Genomic DNA, 20,005 nt, shown 5'->3' on the forward strand with positions numbered 1-20,005 from the left:
TATATAATTCGTTTAACCGATTTCAAAATTTTGAAAACCGTAATCGAACCGAATTAACCGATATAACCAAATTTTTTTAATTGAAAAACCGAATTTCCGAAATAACCGAACCGAATTTCCGAATTGGTTCGGTTCGGTCGGTTAATTCGATTTGATTTCGGAATTGGTTCGGTTCGGTCGGTTAATTCGATTTAACCGAAATCTTGCTCACCCCTAATCATTGCCCACTTGACCTTCTTCAACTATTGATTGTGTTATCTTATCCAAATATTCACACTGCTTAGTTAACCCATTGCAATATGTTATGTTAAATTATAAATAATATCACTTTTTAACCAAACAATATTGAGTATACATTACCACTATAACTATAATATTATAATCAAATTTATAATCACAAAATTAAATACTACACATAAAAAAAAAATTATTGGAAAAGTACCCACAGTTCAGCATTAATCTTCTATTTTGCTCTTCAATCCTTGTTAATGAAATAATCATAGATGAACCATTCCTTTTTATCCCAATGTTGTCACAAGGAAACAGTATGTCAATGATGCATTGATATTTTAATCCAAGAAGTGAAAGAGTTTATACCCTTTGGATGTGAACAAACAAATAAAATACAAAACTTACTTGTGTGGTCAAAACAAAAATGGAGGAACCCTGTAATAATTTTCCAGAAAAGGTCATTTCCACAGGTGCAAAAAATCTCCAAGCGCCATCTCCATGGTTATAACCTTTGATACCTGGAGCTCTTATAGCTAGGAATAGACTGGAAAGAACTTTCCCTCTTCCGGCCACCACCACGAAACGACAAACATCCACCCCCCTTCCTGAATCTGCCTTGATCCCAACAATTTGGCTCCTCCCTCGAAATCCCTGGTCCATTCCGATCATCCCTCCAACCTCTTTCTCGGAAACCAGTAGACCAGTCGTTTGACTGAGAATATCCACAATTACCCCAGTTCCTGAATTCTTGATCATTAGAATTTCCACCACCCCAATGTCCCCATCCTTCTTGTTGTCCAGCCACACCTTGATTAGAAGGCTTGGCGTTATCAGGCCACACAGCCCAACCTGAAGAATCATTCACACTTCTCCATCCATTATCCTTCAAGGAATCAGTAATTTTATCTTGGCCTTGTTCCCAAGGATCATGATACTGCTTCCATCCCTGTAATGTATCTTTGAAACTGGGAGAGTCGTGTGAATGATCCTTTTCCCAAGGGTTGTTAGTACATTGGTTTGTATCATTTGGTACTTGAGCATAGTCGACCTCTTCATTTATGGTTTCCAATTTGTCAACCGTGTGGGATTTATCTGGATTAAAATAAAGGGTCTCGATATCTGTCATCAGTTTAGGATCCAAACATGGGTTCCAATCAATTTCATCAATGAACATATCAGGGTCGGGTAAAGGGTTAACACAGGGTAAGCCATTGATCATTGTCCAGTATCGTTGTTTCGCGTTATGGAATGCTTCTTTTCCAGCAGAATCATCCCAATTTAGTACGGTAGGATAACAGTAAATGTACTTTTTGGAAGCCGAAATCTTATACCATGGAATCTTCAAGGAATTGCAATAATCAACTTCCCATGACGGCACCCGGTTATCTCCAATACCTTCAAGATAATGATGCAACAAACATCAGAATCCATATGTTACAAGGAAAACCAGATACAATATAGTAGATGTTACCAAATTTAGTAGAAAGTGAGAAACCAAATAAAAAACAAAATAGTTCATGGAAAGTTTTATCAAAATATGCACGGGCAAGGAAATAACTTCAGTTGTTATAGCAGCAACCAATTAGTCAAATAATAGTCAGTTGGTTTCCTGGGAAATCGCTTTTGAATTCAAGTCACACAAGGGGTGCATGTATGTTAAAAAATAATATATAGTTATTGGTTTGGATAGTGTATTTGCCCCTTTGAAGGTCAGCCCTCTAAAATCCGTATAAAAGAGGAGAGGAAATTTGAATATGTCACTAATAATTTATTTAATGTGAGTTTCCAAACTTCATTAAACTAATAAAACTGCCTAGGAACTGAATGTTATTCCAGGAAAAAGTGGAAAAATGTACGTGATAGCAATACATGGGAAAATAGAAGTTCTTAATTGCAAAACTATGAAGAACAATTTGAGAGTAAAAAACTGAAGAAAAGAGGATCAAACTAATATAGTAGAAATATGGTAAAAGTAAAAAGATTCGTGTAAAATAATGTCTTAGCATATTCAAACAAGCCTCCATTCAATCCTCGTACTTCACTATTTCTTTCTTAAGCAATTCGTCATATTGACTCTTGAAAACGGAACCAGAAGTTTCAAGGTTTATGCAGGCGAAGCGTTCGTGCGAACTACTACTCAGTGGAATTTAAATATGTCTAAAACAACATAAATTAATAATAGAACATCAAAACTTCAAGAGAACCGACTCACAGCTACTCTGCAATTCCATTTTTGTACTTAAAAGAAGGAAATAAAATCAAAACTTCATTTGAATCACTGCTGGTCAGATGAATAGACATACTATTATGCATAAATGACAACTGAAAGTATCATAATAATGAAATCAATGCCAAATCAAATCATGATAGTTCATAAACTCAACCAAGTCAATTGTCAGTGAGATTTGGCAACAAGGTAATACAATTACAGCTGAAGCCTCTCGCAGTAACAAAATCAGAGTAACAGTTTAATGAGACTCATCAGTTTTGAATCGCAGCTCATAGAGCTGATCCAACAAGCCTACCACCTCGGTCAGATAAAATCATTTTTCTCATCATGTCAGAAGCGGCTTAAATATAATGGTGCCATCAGCTTCCAAAAATATCAAATGGCAATATCAGGTGATAATACAGGAATCAAGAAACAACTGTGCTATCTAATGGCAACTAAACAATACAGAAAAGATAAGAACTCAAATCCTCGACGAAAATACGCAGCTGGGGATTAATATACTTATGTGAATCCAAGCAATTTCTAAAGCTTGGACGAATGGAAGGAACAAATTTATAAAAATTTTGTTCAAAAGATCAAAAACTAAAGGATAAAACGGTTGAGCCCAAACACAATATTTAATCTCAAACTAAACAAACAGGTATTGCAAGTGCAAATTAGGGTATTTTTCGAAAAGCCCAAAAAAATTACTTAGATAAGGAAAAAAAAGTAAATTAACCACCATCAAATGATAAAAATTGAATGAATAAAATATTTTGGTTCAAATGCAATCTTGAATCTCAAAATAATTAAAAAGATAATGCAAATCACACAATACAATTAAGAAAATTTGGAAACCCAAAAAAAAATTGTTTTTTTTTTCCATGCCAACCCAAAAAAATAAAGAAATAAATAAATTTACCCAGATGAGAAATAAAACAGTAAATAAACAACCATCAAATGATAAAATTGGATTGGATGCATAAAATGTTTGAGACCAAAAATAAAATTCTGAATCTCAAAACAAACAAACAGATACTGCAAATCACATAATACTAATATGGAATTCAAGAAACCAAAACTACACTTAGATAAGAGATAAAACAGTAAAAACACAACCATCACTCTGAATCTTAGCCGAAATCCTTCATTCAAATCCTAAATTTCCCACTTCAAAAGAAGAAACATAAATCCAAGAAAACCCACAGACAGACTTGTAACTTTCTTCAAATTATGTTCAAAATTCTATCCATATTCGCAATCCCGAATACACAAAGGAAAATTTTTAACACAGAGTATAAACTTGACAAGAAAAAAGTTAAAAAAATACACGAGTGAAGCATGATAACAGTCATATTAACAAGAAGATAAATAAATACCAAAATAATTTGATTGGGTGTCGTAGGATCTTGAAGAAGACGGAGCGGGTTCTTCATACTGGCCGTATCTGCCCTTCTTCCTGGGCAGATATCTCCGATTCCATTTGCCCATTTCAACAAACCGATGAATTCTTACAACAGCAAAGGACAAAGGCAATCTCGAAATGGGGTTGAATCCGCGATTATGTACTTAAAATAGTGCTAATCCAAGGTTTCCTGGGATGAGATTCGGGACCTCGTCCAGTGGTCGAGGCACGTGTTCTATTTGTAAAAGTGGAAAAGATATATATATATATATATAGATATATAGAGATATATATATATATATATATATATATACATATTTGATAATTTTGAATTTCTAATTGAATTAATAAACGTTGTTAAAATATATTAGTCATTTCGGAGCTCAAAGACTAAAAATATGCTTAAATGAAGAATTTTTTGTTGGTAAAATTATGAGTTGAATGAAATTCATGCTCAACTCCTTAAAAAAAAAATTATATTTCATAATAATGATTCATGATTTAGTATGATTGGTAAATTCATATACCAATATTATATTGTCATGTCTTTACCGGAACAGGCTCAAACATGAATAAATTTTCGACTCAAATTCCACGAATTAACGATGGGAATGATGATACATTAATTAATTATGTATCTTTGTTTACGTCATATTCAAGTTTTACGAATGATTATAACTATAAATCATTATTTTATTCATATATAATTATATATTGATTTATCATTCTTATAATAGAGCTTTCATATTGGTGGGTGTTATAATACCCACCACCTCCACAAAAAATGTGGCATCCACACGCCACTTGCCACGTTAACATTATATTAACATTTAGATTTTTTCATAGTCATTTTAACATTAACAATTAATATTTATGGGTCTCCTTATTCACCAATCCATTTTATTTTTATTTTACATAATAAATACATTTTCAATTTTATTTACATAATTTAAATGATTGTTATTTTAAATAAATAATAAAGTTTTTAAATTTTTTTATTATTTTAAATTATATCTTGCATACAATAAAATAAACAATATATAAATTAAACGTTTGGAAATATGTAAAATACTAATTCACAAATGTATGTTGTATTGTGTCCAAATATACTCAGATTCAAATACTAAAATTCATGGAAATTTTATTTTTTATATATAATTTCATTTTTTTATTTTTATTATTAAAAGTTGATACAATTTTTTTTAAAAAAATAAATTCCACAATTTTTTTTTAAAAGAAAAAAAAAATTTTCCACAAGTCAAACAGTGAAGTATAATAAGCTAAACTTGAGATCCCAAGCTCGGCTCACGAAGTCGGATTGAGTGTACCAAATCTGTTAAAGCTCTATTTAAATGGAAGAATTTGGATTCAAATCCTTAATATAAATCTATTTAAATCGTTTGGCTAATTTTCAAGTTAATCATCTTAAATTTATATCTTAGCCAAAGCAAGATTTCCAATCCACAATTGTTGGAGCGATTTCCAATCCAATATTGGAGCGAAATACTCCAACCCAAACGTAGCCTTGATGAATATGTTCACAGGGTCAAATAACAAATTTGACTTGCGACTCCAAATTTATATATAAAATCAGTGTTAAATTTTTGTACAATATAATTATATATATATATATATATATTGATTTATTTCATACTATTAAAATATAAAAAATATTAAAACATTATCTCATAAACAAGATTTGAGCTCCAGTCCAACAAACAAGATTTGAGCTCGAGTCCGAAAAATCGCAACCTCGATTGAGCTCAAACCAAACCAGCTCAGTAGGCTAGTTCGATCCAGACTAGTGACCCAGCTCGACGCCCTTTACACCCCTAATAACACAACTAATAAACTCATTTTCAAGATATAATGATCCCCATAAGCATGGAACTTAGGCAACATAAAAAGTAAAATTTCACTAACTGAGAGTAACCAGTTGATACAAAACACCCAAATTCAATTACTACATAGTTTTAATGGTAAGCCATGAATTTACAAATGTTTCAGCTCCTCTTCTACGAGTTCGATACAACGATATAAGACCAACTCCACGGGGTTCAGGGCACATACTGCATCAGATACTAATTCATGATCCCAATTTCTCTGGGTTTCGGCCTCCATAAACGATACTAAAGTACGAAGAGGTAGAAACCATTCGTTGTAGGCCTTCTGCAAGATGTCTTTGGACAATATCCCTGTGTAGTTTGACTTCCCTATCACACAATCCCAGCGATATCAATAACCAATGTCACTCACCAAACTTTAATATTTTATTCATTCATGAATCATGATGCTCTATTTGAATTAAAAGTTCAACGATCCTAAAATCTAATATGTTGTTCGTATTAACTTTGTCCAAGCTAACTTTGGCTTGTCTTTACTTTGAGTTTACATTTATACTTCCTCCCCTTATCGTATGGATTTTGTTACATGTTCCATAGTGACTCTACAATAAAATGTAGAGTGACTAATAAGGTTGACAGCCCTCTCAATAAGAGAGCTAGTTTTTTGGTATTTGGGCCTATTGGATAGGCCTAACATTGGTGTTTTCATCAAAGTCGACGAAGCAAAAGAAGCAACATGTCAAGGAAACGTCTTCATATAGCCCATGTTTACAACACGTGCTAGGATTAAGATACTGAAAAGAGTTTAAGCTGTTCAAAGTGGTATTGCATGGGTATTGACTTCTCAAGGAGTCGGCAATGCAACATAGACAACATAAGTTCCACGATATAATGGGGCATGAATAATGAACCTTTTTGGATTTGGGTTTGCTTATTGGGACCATGACCAAATAGATATCTTTCTGATAATTTCCTTTTCACCTCTAATGTTTCTTCTCTGACATGTTCCATTATAACTCGAAATACGGATGGGTAAACTCATAGCATCACTAAGTACTGAGGAAGTAAAAGTATGTCTCCTATGTTAGTAAAACACAAAATATTTAGGACTAATAGTTTATCTTTCCACCAAAAGTTAAACTATTGCTCCCCCAACATGAATAATTATTGATCCCCCAATGCTGGAATAACTAACTATTGATCCCCCAATAATCCATTTCACGATAATTACACTACTTTGTAACCTGTGGTAATTGAACATCTGATATTGGATTTGATACTAATTGTAAGAAAGAGCTTTTGTTGTCTTACTAAAGCCGTAAGAAGTGATAATGATACATCTCAAATTTTTTAGTAAGTACAAAAGCCTCAATGCCATTTTCGTGCGCTCTCAGGACCAATTATTACTCCACAACATAATAAGCAATTGAAACACTCTGCGTAGCACACATGTATAGTTAAAGATCTATCATTACCTGTTGACTCTGTAATCAAGATAAATCTGTAAAAGTTAAGGGCAGATAAAACCTGCAGCAAAAAAATGATTTTGTATATTACTCAAGTGAGATAAAACTCATCCAGAATCAAGCTAACAAAGCGGCTACATCCAAGATTAGCACAACAACCTTCAAGAATGAGGTTCAAATTCGGCATACATAATCACTCACATTAATTTCAGCAAAAGATGCAAAGGGACTAACTACAAAGGTGTTACCTAATAAACATTTTCTATACACAATGAAACTTTTGCAAACTTCTTAAAGTATTCACCATGACAAAAGTTTGGAAAATCACAAAATTCTATATACAGGAGAGATGGGGCATACCAAAATCATTGAAACTAGGTATTATATTCAAAAATTTAAGAGCACAATTACCCCTATCTCTCATTTGTTTGTCCATGAATAATAATAGTAACAATAATATCAGTAGTAATGATGATAATAGTATAGTAGTGTTAGTTTACAACAACAATAACTTTATTCAAAAGAAATGTGACTAAAACATGTACATCCTCTATCTACGCAAAATACATGCCAGGACATCAATCGATCTAATAGTGCACTTCTCTAATAAGTTATCACAGCATTCTGCCAAAACATTCTGACAGGAGACACTGTACGCCCATAAAAGTTATGTGCAATTGTTATACATTTTACATATAATTGTATCACAAATAGTCTTGCCAAATCAAATTCCGAGAACAGGTGGCAAATTGTTTGTGAAAGTCTAGCACAACTAGACTAGATATCTGGAACTTGGGTGGCCTGCTCTTCCTTTTTTTATGTTGAAAAAAATATACAAGTATTTATAAAATTTAACTCAGAAAAACCAAGAAAAAAAACTGTGGTTAGAAGTAGAGATGGGATCATAAACCAGCTGACAAGCAACACCAAGTATCTATCTTAAATTCTCAGTATACCTTCATATCACTGATGGGCCTAAAAAATTCATGCATCTATATACACAACTCATCAAAGACACCATCAAGCCCAACTTCTAATGTTCTGGCTCAGTCAGCCACTGACAGCAGGATTTATAACAACGTATGTCCTAGCAAGAAAGAGGATGCCACTACAATGTCACAAAGTAAATTGTCATGCAACACAAAATAAACCAATCTGAAGCGCCTTTGAGATATCGTAGAGGCTCGTGAAACGGAAAACATAACTGAATATATCAGGAGATGCAAACTAATAAGCACAACAAAAGATGCAAGATATGAGTTAAACTAACTATAAATTAAGGGATAGAATAATAAAAGGGGGTAAAGGGAAATAGAGAGAGAGAAAGAGATTTACTGCATCACTGTACTCAGGAAGGGATGGAGGTCCGCCTTTCAGAGGTCTGAGAACCATCTCTACCAATTCAAGCACAGATGGACTCCAAAATGATATATAAGAATTTCTATCAGTTGTTTTTCCCACGTGCATTTCCTCTTTAACACAATCTAGAAGTATCGCAACCTGTGGCACCAAGTAGAAATTCTCAACGAGAAGTCTTTCTAGTTCCTATATGCTTAAGAAGGTGCTTCTGAATCAGGATCAAAAGCTTACCATGGAAGAAGAACCAGCAGACTTTATCAAAGCCCTTAAGACATCAAATCTTACAGAAGTTGGAATGTCTGAAAGCACCTGATTTTAGGAAACGTTGGGTAAAACAATACATGGGAAATTGAAAACAAATGAAAAAAAGTTGTCTTCTGTGCTTGCTTTATGGGGACAGACATAAGCTTTCAATAATAACAAGCGCAGCAAAAAGAAAGGTTTGCGATAAACAATTTTAAGGAGGTTCGCGGGCCTAAACAAAAGAAGGATTGATCGTGTTTTACATAAAAACTCAAACAAATAAATTATGAGAAAAAACTGGACAGATATTAAAGGTCTCTCAGCACTGGGTGGACTCCATGATTGCAAAGCTAGTTAACTGAAACTGAATGGAAACAATTGTTTTTTTATGGAGCCGTATACCTCCTTGCTTTTTTCTTCCTAGTAAGTTAACATTTGATTCAGTTCCAATGATCTTGCTAAAGCACACGGTGAGACCCAAGAGAAATGCCTCCCGTGAAGAATTCAACCACTAAAAATATTTGTCCGCAATGTTGAATATCCTGAACACTCAATCATCACATGCAAAATTAACAATCGTACCCTTAAATTTAAACAAAAGCAAAGGATTACTCTCATTTGACGTCAGACATAATCATACAGATACAATAAGCAATCATCCCTACCTTATCAGCCAGTAAAACATATACTGAAAAAAACAATAATAGAGTAAGAAATTCATAAATATAAAGGAAACTATAACTCAAAGCATCTAGCACTAGAAATATTACCTTTTTGAATGCAGCAAAAGCATTTCTTCTTGACATAGTATCTGGAGCATTCATAATGACCATTTCAATAGCCTAAGAGTGAAAAATGAACGTAATTGACCACATGAACTAGAAGGCTATCAAGAAAGAAACTAAAATGTTGACAATTAGCCCACCTGCAAATTGACATAGAAAGCTGGCATATATGTTGTGTAGTCCAGATGGTCATCATAAGAGTGTGGTGCAATGCCATCCATGATGAACAACAGGAATTCAATAGCATGCGTTTTCAATTCTAATGGTAGATCAGCATATGTGAATATAAACTTCAACATGCCGATCACTTCAAATCTACTGTTCCAGTGATCTTGAAGATTCTGTTTGACAGCAGTCAAATCAGCTTTGGCGGACATGGCAACCTCAGAATTCTTGTATCCCCAAATTACTGGATAAATTAATCAATGAAATAATAAAGTTAGTACTTGGGCAGCCAACAACATCAACAAAGAAGTATAAGTGGTCAATTACCAACCTGCAAGTGAAGCTCCAAGTTTGACATGCGAAAAGCAACTAATACCATCATCACCATCATCTATAATTTGACAATTGAAGCTCAAATAAAATCCCCTCTTTAAAGAAAACGTTAATTCCTTCTCGATTCATTTTTAAAAAACGATGACAAAGAATAACACAGCATGTAGTTAAATAAAGTTTTACCTACAATTACAAGTTTAGAGATCTTAGCAACTTCACATCCTGTTATCAAACCACTATATGACAATTTGCAAGAATGAAGGATTTCGGATAACTGTACCACCAAAAGAATACATCTCGATATTTCACTTCTCATTCCAATTGAAACAAGGGCCTGCAAATTGAGGATGAGTTATTATCACATAGATAAACTCAAGTGACTCAAGAAGCAACTGAAAATGGCTGAGACTAGGATTTAATTTAGTAAGAAATATCCACCATGAGCTGCAACACATAGAGGCCCAATATAGCATGGAGTTTGAAGTTGTCACCTTCCTGATCAAGGAAGTGAAATTAATTTTGAAAACCACTTGACTAAACCAAAAAAGAATGACAAGCACTGCCACTGACCAATTTTACACAGATTGTATGGATAGAGCAAGCAACGTCAGTTGCTGCTCTGAACAATTCCCCATAATCAGTATCTTCATAGTCAGATGTGGAGGAGAAAGTCTTTAAGATATTAAGAACTACCGGAACTGCAGCATTCACTTGCTCGAAGTGCCTCCTCTGAATTAAAACCAGAACTGTAACCAGAAAAACATGAATGTTTATTCATCTATCCAAATAAGATCCTCTAATCTCTTTCTAACTGACAGAAACGTATCAAGGAACATGACCCTGAGTGCGATTGCACAATTACTTAAATAGAGTTAACTCATGTGTGTGCTTTTACTATCAAACATACAAGTTAAAAAAAATGAACGAAAACAACTGAAAATGGTATCATGAACCTATAAGCTTTAATATTCCTATTAATGTAATCCACATACTCTTTCAGTCACCTGATGAGGTGCATTTTGAGATGGCTTGATTAAAATTTGCTTCCACTACCTCAGTAAAAGGATTTCGATCTCTCAGTGTGTTGGATTTAATGGTTATTCATCAATTCAATATGAAATGCTACGTGCAAATTAGTTCATTTCTACAGGTACACGACACAATCTACCACATTCACAACCTCCAAAATAATTGCAAAAAACTTATAATTTTAAGTTGTCAAACAAATGGTTTACAGCAAATAGCATACATCCTCTAAATGCATCATACTTCCTATAGATGAATTAAACTCCAGAATATTATGTTGAAGAAGAAGAAGATGAAGAAGCAATCATGCCCATTCAATGATCACAAATAGAAGATGGGATTATCATGAATAATACTAACAGATAGGCAAAGATAAAAAGTTCAATTAATAAAAATAAAAAAATAAAATAAAATAAAATTTTCATTTCCAAACTTTGTCGCAAAGAGAATGGAGATACAATAACGTTATGCAAGATACAATAAAAAAAAAAGAATAAAAGGAAAGAGACAACTAGAATGGACCTCGAAGAGGAATGTGCATAACCAGTAAGAAAAAAGTCCACCCGAAGTTTTGTGACACATAAATTTCATAAAAGAGAAATTAAAACAATGTTGAGAAAAGATGAAGAGAACAGAATCCAAGCATGATGCTAGGTAAAATTTATGCAAACATATAAACATACAAAAATTAACATAATGAAATTATTATGATAATTACGTGCGGAGTTACGCGACATCCTTCAGAGTAGCGGAACAAGAATTGTTACAGTTATCAAAACACATGGAAGGAAAAGTCATGTTTAAACATATGTATAGGATTGAAAATGTACAAATTCGTAAAAAAAAATAATAATTAACCCTTGGACACCGAGATTCCTTGCTAGAAAGATGTGCTTGAGCACATAATTTCTGAGTAAAACTGGAAGATAAACACATCTGCAGCCTTAGAATGAAAAGGTGGCATGGCTTTTTTCTTAAAAAATAAGTAGGAATTTTACCCAGTTAGTAATTAGTTGTGCTTTCCACTCCCAGTACATAATTTTCCACACGTTTTAAAGAATTTACAGATAAAGATGGAAAATATCTAATTATGTTACTGAAATATTACCTCTCTGGTGCAAAGAAAAAGAAAATAATTACTACCTTTAGCAAGCCCAACGAGAAGCGGTACAAAGTAACTGGGAATTACGAACAACTCGCTTGGAGAACCTAATGCCTGGGAAAATTTCAAATTAACATTAGTAAAATCAATTGAAAAATTGGTAAGCCGTAAGCTATTCTATAATTAAAGAAAGGCCAGTTGCAGATTTCCTCGATTTGATTGAATCATTGAACCAGAGGTGATCAAACATGCCTCACAAGCTGAGCCAGCATATTCAAATAAAATACATGTGAGCAACCATAGACCATACCATTAATTTAAGCATGATCTGTGATTTACTGGTAATGGACATTAAAATTTCGACATAAATCGAAGACGGTAGTTATTTTTATTTTTGTGGGTAGAAAATTTCTGACTGTATCGATAATTTTTGTGGATAAAATTTTATATTTTCAGTTATACCTTGACTTCCAATCTCTACAATATTTGTCATGGTTGTAATGGTAGTCTTACCAGGTCAATATCAAGTAAAGGATGGAAGGAAATTAAGACTGTCTTGTTTCATCTTTTACGTGTTCTTGTCCCATGGATAGGACAATTATACCATATGAATGGCCAAACATTTGACAAAAAATTGCAAACTCACTAGTACATGTGGCAGGAACTTCCTTGTTTTTTAGTCACGCATTGACAGTTTTATTTCAACAGTCTCAGCAGACCTGCCTAAATGAACAATTGAAGAATATGGAATGTAAAATGTTCTCTTAGATGCAAACCAAGTATGATGCTCCACAAACTAAAAGTTAAAAAAAAAAAAATCAAATTTCATTTGCCTCACCAAAATTCATGAATCCACACTATACTGACTCCACAAGTGACTGGAAAGAAGTAGAAAGGCAATATTTGGTCCCACAGGGTCATCAGACGAAGAAATAATAATTTTGAACTTTCATTACCATTTATAAAGGAAACTCATACTAGTAGTGAGTGCTGAGAAGTATACCCAGAGACAATGAAGCTTCTTCAAGCAACCACACAAAATAAAACACAAGTAATGCTTAAAGTACACAAAAACAAAAGATTACAATTTTGTCATGAACAGCGGACATGGCATCTTCATCTAACCAGAACCATATATACACACACACATACAGATTCATCAAACCTCAAATTACATGCAGAAATTTTGGCAATGACATAAGAGAATCAACAAAATAACTAGTCAACAGAAATTAATTCTCAAAGAAAAATCATCCATAAAAATTAACTTATACAAGCAGCATTAGAGCGAGGAAAATCTTGAGTCAGAGCAAGGAAAAACTTGAGTCAGAGAATGAACCTCGCAAAAAATAGAGAGCATATCCCGTGGGCTGCAGCGACCAACAAACCGGTCAATAATATTCTTAGTAACCTCAGAACACCTTTGTGATACACAACCAAGCTTCGCCACGACCTTCGGTAACTCAAACGCCAATGTATCAATAACCTCCTAAAAAGATTTCATTTGCTAACTATTAACAAGAAAAAAAAAAGTAATATGAAATACTCCAGATAAAAAGAAAAAAAAAATCAGGAAAGAGAACGAAAAAGAAGAAGAAGCAAATACATGCACTAAACCTGATTTAGCGAAGGTAACCAAACGAGTTGATGAATTTTTTCAAGAGTTTCAAATGCAGTTTTTCCGGATTCCTCCGTATCAACTTCAGATATAATAGAGTTGGAGACTGAGTCGAGAAAATTTGCAAGCTCTGATATTGCTTGCTCTGAACTGCTGTTAACAACCGCTTCAATCAACTGCTAGTACGCCAAAATAGGGCAGAAATAGTAAATTAGTTAGATCACTACTTGTGTAGTAATGTGTGAATACATACAACAAATATATAAGTAAATGCATCCAAATCTTATGCATCAAATGGGGAACAGGAGTTTATGGTTCAGTGAAGAGCTCATAGTTGTTGATAGTGAGCGCTACACTCGCTTTTGCGTGTAGCAATGCGAAGCGAAGCCCCTGGCTACGGGGCGCTATGCGCAGTGCACTTTGAAGTAGCGAGCACTATCGTCGCTATCGTAAAGCAAAGCCACACAACATTTTTTTTAAAGTAGCGCATGTTTTGTAAGCCCATTTTTTAACAATTTCTAGACCCATTTTGCACAATTTTAGGCCCAATTCTATTTCAATTCAATGCTGCTTCTCATCTTCTGTTTCAATCTTCTCCGCTTCTCCAATCAACCCTAACATAAACACTACAGTTCTCCATTGCTTCTCCTCTTCTGTTTCTCGTGGATCGTCAGATCTCGGGCCGTCGGCCGCCGGACTTATATAAATAAATGCAGCCTCATTCCAAGAAAAAGAATAGATTAGAGCAAAAACACTTGAATGATTTGGTGTTCATTAAGATAACAGAGCTCTAAGGCGTAGATACGATAGTCGTGATATGATCGATCCTATCATATTGTGTGAAGTAGATGATGACAATGAATGGTTGGTAGGGAGACTAGAGGATGAAGAGCCTGACTCTGTTCATGATGGTGATGATTTGACTTGGCAAGATGTTGCAGATGTTGTTGGAGTAGATGAAGGTCCTTATACATTGAGGAAATCCAATGGGGCCTCGAAGGCGACCCCTACATCTACGCGGATATCAAAGGTGATCACATCTACACCTACAGGAAGCTCGAAGGCGGCCACACCTACAGGAAGCTCGAAGGCGGCCACATCTAAGTCTAGAGAGAAAAGGCCAATATGAACATCTACTACACTTAATCTTGTAGATGAAGAGGATGAATTCGACTTTGATGAAGAAAGTGCATAAGATAATGATGCCGAGCGTTATGCAATTTCAAATGAAGAAGATAGTCTCGATCTTGATGAAGAAAAAAAAGATGAATTTTGGATTATGTTTTTCCAATTTTATAATTGAGGTTTAATACGTTTTAAACTTCTATATTTGTCATTTAAGCATGAACTGTTGAATTGATGTTACTATATGTTATATATTATATATTTATATATTTGTGCCACTTTGCTTTCAAATAGTCCTCGCTATGTGCTATAGCCACGAGCAACCTTTGCGTTACGCGGCGCTACGCACGATTGACAGCTATGGAAGAACTTGAATTAACCAATACTTCCCACTCTGCAGATATGAAGAAATTTCTGATTACATATGAGGGCTACAACTTACATCATGAAAAGGCCCAACCCACGAGTCATTACCTCATAAGAGACCACTTATTGCGTACTCAGTGGTACTAAAACGTCAATTAATTCCATTTGTTTTCTCACGTTTGAGAGGAGAGAAGCTACCTTCCCAAAGTGGCATAAAAACTACGTGTGAAGACTACAAAAGGTGGTCACTTGAATATAGTACTTAGCTCCATTTTCAGAGCTTGAAATGTTGCTTCTATCTAATTTCATATATCCTGGACTTTTAATCTTAACTGATAAAATGGGACCACCTCTGAAAATGCCATCCAATCCACCTATCTATCGAGAAAAATTCTTTCAATCTTTTATCGATTTTCTTTTTGCCCTCTAAAAAAAGTGTGAGCACTTTCTCTTCAAGCCATATACTTGGTTTCTGTGTGTTGTTCAAGCTCCACTGCGTCACAAATACTACAGAAGCGAAAGAGAATCACTTCCATACGATAGAAATATATATATCTATGAGAGTATGGTCCATTACTTGTGTGTCAAAGTTTCTAAAATTGACCTTTCAGATTACCTCACAAATCCTTGTGTACATCGTCGATGAGTGCTTTGCCGTCCACTGCCGAAGGGCTGGCTGTGTCTGACCCTGTGGACGAGATGATAGATCAACGGAATTAACCCCAGTTTTCGCTGTGAGTGAAGAAAAGGGTTTTAGCTTGATTCCAGTGGGATTGATTGGCAAGCTTTTTACTACAAAACTTGTTAAACAGAACACAAAAACTACACTTGTAAATGGGACATCATTGTGAGACAGCAGCCTCGGACCCTGACTCAAAATGTTACCTGATTTGAATGTAAATAGTTTTTGTCAAGTATCTTATTATAAAGTATATGTTGATTGGACCAAATCACCTGATTTACAACAAGACGGTTTCAAAAAAGGTTTTTTAAAATATCTTATTTTAATATTATATTTATTTATGTAACTTCACATTGTTTATTTAAAAAGGAGAGGATAAAGTGTATATTTGAGGTACGGGATTATTTATAAGCTATGAAGGTAAAATGAGCTTGTAGCGAGTTTACCGACTATGCTACTACTTGGTGAGATAAATTAGTGTTGGGTAGGAGAAGGTGTGGAGAGGATAATATTGTTACTTGGGATGAGATGAAAAAAGTGATGAGGAAACGATTTGTTCATGATCACTATGATAGGAGAGTGCATGGCAGAGATGGACGTGACTTGTATGAGATTTCTTTGGCATCCACATGACGATTCAACACGGAGGAAAAAATAATGGCTAGACCAATTATGGATTCAAAGTTGGAGGTCACCAAACATGAATATCAAGGTACATATGAAATTTTCAATACTTGTACTTGTGATATTACATGTTGTTGGTGTCTAGATAATGAACATGACATTAGCTGTAATGATCATGAGCCATTAGACTGAACCAACATGGGCCTCGACCCATACACATGTACAACTACTGATCATGGGTCGTTAGGATGGTCCAGCATGGGCCCTAGCCCATGCCCATGCACCGCCACTCATAGAATATCCCACCACTGGAAAGTGGTTTCTTTCGCCTCCCCCAACACTCGAACTCAAGACCTCCAGGCATAAGTACCTAGATTCCTAAAGTGTTGGTACCAGTTGAGCACTCGAACCCAGGACCTCCAGACATAAGTACCTAGATTCTTAAACCCACGACCTCCAAGAATAAGTACCTAGATTCTTAAAGTGTTGGTACCATTTGGGCGTCGGTACCAACACTTTAAGAATCTAGGTACTTATGCTTGGAGGTCGTGGGTTTAAGAATCTAGGTACTTATGTCTGGAGGTCCTGGGTTCGAGTGCTCAACTTTTACCAACACTTTAAGAATCTAGGTACTTATGCCTGGAGGTCTTTGGTTCGAGTGTTGGGGGAGGCGAAAGAAACCACTTTCCAGTGGTGGGATATTCTATTAGTGGCGGTGCATGGGCATGGGCATGGGCTAAGGCTCATGCTGGACCATCCTAACGACCCATGATCAGTAGTGGTGCATGGGTATAGGTCGAGGCCCATGTTGGTTCAGCCTAATAGCCCATTATTGTTACATTAACCAATGCCTAAGTGAGGCGGTGAAGGTGATGGGTTCTCAAATGAAAATTCTAACTTGCGAGTTTAATGGATTGTTACCTTTTTTAGTTATAAACAAAGTTTTATGAACATTAGAATGAAGAATTTTGGCAGTAATTCAAGTTTTATGATATTTTTTATAATTTTTTTTCTCTCCAAAAGCTTTGATTTTGTTTACATCTTCGTGTATTCCTAAAACCACTTATCAAAGTTTCATATTTTGTGGCGTTTGTTTATTGTTCCTCATGAGTATTGTCAAAACGTGTTCTTTGAAGGTTCTCTTGAGATCAATTGTTCTTATTGTGTTATTTGTTACTAAATCACGTCGTTTAGGGGTGTCATGTTGCTTATTTCAAAGTTACAGATCAGGATTACGATAATTCGTGTTGTTCATTGAATTGAGGGTGTAGTTGGGTATATTTCGTGTTTACCTTCATGCATAACCAGATTCACATCATACATGTGTGTGGCCCACCATATTTTGTTAGTTTCCATTAATTTGTCTTCAACTTCAAGGAACTTCAAAGATCCTATCGACACCTGACAATAAATGATGTGTTTTTTGCACCGTAGTTTCCACAAAGTACGTGTACTCTCAACAAAACTCAAGTCTAGCAACTCTAACCGATTAATCAGTCACAGATGTGATCAAATCATTTTTATCCTTAAAAATAATGTTTAGATATTGCTCTCATTTGTTTAGATTATAAAAGTTGGATCGCAAATCAGCAAGTACACCAATAAAATAAAGAAGCTCCTCTGCGAATACTTCATCAAAAAATGATTGCATCTTAGACTTGCCTGACATAAATGGTGCCAGTTTTCTCTGTAACGTGGCACAAGGTGGTTCACGTGATGACGTCCCCTCATCAACAAATCCACGTATATTCTTTTCTCTATTATCATTTATATCATTTTATTCATTATTATGCTCTTCTGAAGACCCGCCATATGACATCTCTGGTTCAGTATCACTCATAAAACTATAATTATTATTTTCGTCATCATCTAAAAAACGAGCCTCGACATCAACTCAATGATCAATTGGATCCCAAACTGTTTGAACATTTTCAGCCCAAACTATTGTTGTATTTGACCAAAATGTAGGATTTTCTTCAGACATGCTTGTGATATATTGATACCACGATCCTCTTCTATGCTCCAAATTTATATCGCTTAACTTTTCAGTGACCTATGGAATATATGACTCCGGCTCATTAAAACCCCTGTACGTAGAAGTACCGGCTTGGTTTTGGAAATCAACTTCAGCGACTTGTGGAATATATGATTCATGTTCATGCCCTTCCGAAATCAACGTTCGTTGGCTCTATTTCCACTACAAATGTAACATCAGCATATTTTGGCTTACATTATTAACTCTAAAACTTCTTCATCAATAATGTTGACATGTACTTCATTCCAAGATGTTTTTCTATGAATAAATATTTATTTGACAATTTAATAGTAAACTTCATTGGATCGATGTTTAACTTCATACACACAACTTGAATCATCTCCAACAAACTAATAGATCGTAATACTCGAATCAGTCTCACATTTGGGATACAATATTTGACCGACCCGTTCCCAATAATAATATCACCAACACAATATAAGATAACCCAAATTTTATCCATGAAACATATTGGAAAAATTGGAAATATAGAATAACATGTCTAAATATTTAGAGAGACAAGAAGATGAAACTGGAAAATAGAGATGTAAAATTTATGAAACTGATATGAAATGTTTGAAAAAACTAAAAAATTTATAGCAAAGGCCTAAATTTTTTTCAAAATTTCCAGAATACAAAAGTCGAGAATTTTGCAAAGTTAAAGCCTGTAATTGCGGAAAGCTGATTTCCAGGAATTGTGTTGTAGCGTCTCATGCAATACTGTATTTTTAAAATTTTGTTTTTTTAAAAAAATCAATTCACGCATCTAAACAATTCCACATATTTCGGACAAAGTGTGTCCGCTGTGTTGTGGACATGGACTACAAAGAAATAGGTCTGTGTGGGCTTTGGTAGCGTTCACTATTGCCATCGACGTTTTGCTGTATTTTTGTATTATTATACATTATACTGTATTTTTAAATTTTATTTTCTTTTTAAAATTAATTATAAAAAAAACTTACATTTAACTATGTTGTTAGTGATTTAAAAGAAAATCTCCCTAAAATAACGGAGTTTTCAAGAGGAGTGAATATTTTATAGAATTTTTTTAATATAAAAATATGTTTAATTGATTTTAAAATAAATTTATCAAAATATATGACAAAGTAGGTGTAAATTAATAAGATGAATGTTTGGAAAAATTGAAAGGTAAATTAAAATTTTTTGAATAAGCTAAGTTATATGAAATCCATTAACTATATCCCAAATCAGTCTCATTTTAAAATTTCAAACGAGAGCCAAAACCTTTTTTCCAGTCAAAAAAATACAGTGGATAAAAGTAGAAATCACCAAACCTATCACTCATACCTTCACTGTATATATTTGAGTATGTTTTCGTGAGATGTGAGACGAGTCAATTTTACCGTTGTTTGATGACACGATA

The 20,005-nt window shown here is 34.3% G+C and overlaps 2 protein-coding genes across 4 annotated transcripts; both read right to left on the reverse strand.

The window, feature by feature from the left end:
* Positions 1 to 500: 500 nt before the first annotated feature.
* Positions 501 to 4,102, reverse strand: LOC140956857 (uncharacterized). Its single transcript, XM_073413761.1, has 2 exons — positions 3,823 to 4,102; positions 501 to 1,626 (listed from the first exon to the last, which is right to left on the reverse strand). The coding sequence occupies exons 1-2, from the start codon at positions 3,932 to 3,934 to the stop codon at positions 734 to 736; spliced, it is 1,005 nt and encodes a 334-aa protein (XP_073269862.1). The 5' UTR covers positions 3,935 to 4,102; the 3' UTR covers positions 501 to 733.
* A 1,604-nt stretch (positions 4,103 to 5,706) lies between these two features.
* LOC140956981 (aberrant root formation protein 4) lies at positions 5,707 to 16,154 on the reverse strand. 3 transcript variants are annotated; one of them, XR_012171570.1, is made up of 15 exons: positions 15,897 to 16,154; positions 13,789 to 13,968; positions 13,511 to 13,660; positions 12,213 to 12,285; positions 10,614 to 10,789; positions 10,482 to 10,538; positions 10,227 to 10,377; positions 10,042 to 10,101; positions 9,686 to 9,954; positions 9,531 to 9,602; positions 8,749 to 8,826; positions 8,494 to 8,658; positions 8,115 to 8,245; positions 7,168 to 7,219; positions 5,982 to 6,061 (listed from the first exon to the last, which is right to left on the reverse strand). XR_012171570.1 is itself a non-coding variant. In XM_073413998.1 (14 exons), the coding sequence occupies exons 1-14, from the start codon at positions 15,915 to 15,917 to the stop codon at positions 5,841 to 5,843; spliced, it is 1,725 nt and encodes a 574-aa protein (XP_073270099.1). In that variant the 5' UTR covers positions 15,918 to 16,154; the 3' UTR covers positions 5,707 to 5,840. The 3 variants fall into 3 exon arrangements, 2 of the variants coding, with proteins under 2 accessions (XP_073270099.1, XP_073270100.1); XM_073413998.1 differs by lacking the exon at positions 8,115 to 8,245 and having other exon boundaries at positions 5,707 to 6,061; XM_073413999.1 differs by lacking the exon at positions 8,115 to 8,245 and having other exon boundaries at positions 5,709 to 6,061; positions 13,789 to 13,965.
* Between the last annotated feature and the right edge of the window lie 3,851 nt (positions 16,155 to 20,005).

This window comes from Primulina huaijiensis, chromosome 14 (assembly GCF_012295235.1).
Source record: "Primulina huaijiensis isolate GDHJ02 chromosome 14, ASM1229523v2, whole genome shotgun sequence".
Lineage (NCBI taxonomy): Eukaryota > Viridiplantae > Streptophyta > Magnoliopsida > Lamiales > Gesneriaceae > Primulina > Primulina huaijiensis.

Excerpts from the sequence above, each read along its gene's own strand:
- LOC140956981 (XM_073413998.1), bottom strand. The coding sequence starts at position 15,917 with ATGTACACAAGGATTTGTGAG. Across the intron at positions 10,378-10,481 it reads TCTATGTGTTGCAGCTCATG|GCCCTTGTTTCAATTGGAAT; the intron begins GTGGATATTTCT and ends CTCAATTTGCAG. Across the intron at positions 6,062-7,167 it reads CTTGATTACAGAGTCAACAG|GGAAGTCAAACTACACAGGG; the intron begins GTAATGATAGAT and ends ATTGTGTGATAG.
- LOC140956857 (XM_073413761.1), bottom strand. The coding sequence starts at position 3,934 with ATGGGCAAATGGAATCGGAGATATCTGCCCAGGAAGAAGGGCAGATAC. Across the intron at positions 1,627-3,822 it reads CACCCAATCAAATTATTTTG|GTATTGGAGATAACCGGGTG; the intron begins GTATTTATTTAT and ends ATTATCTTGAAG.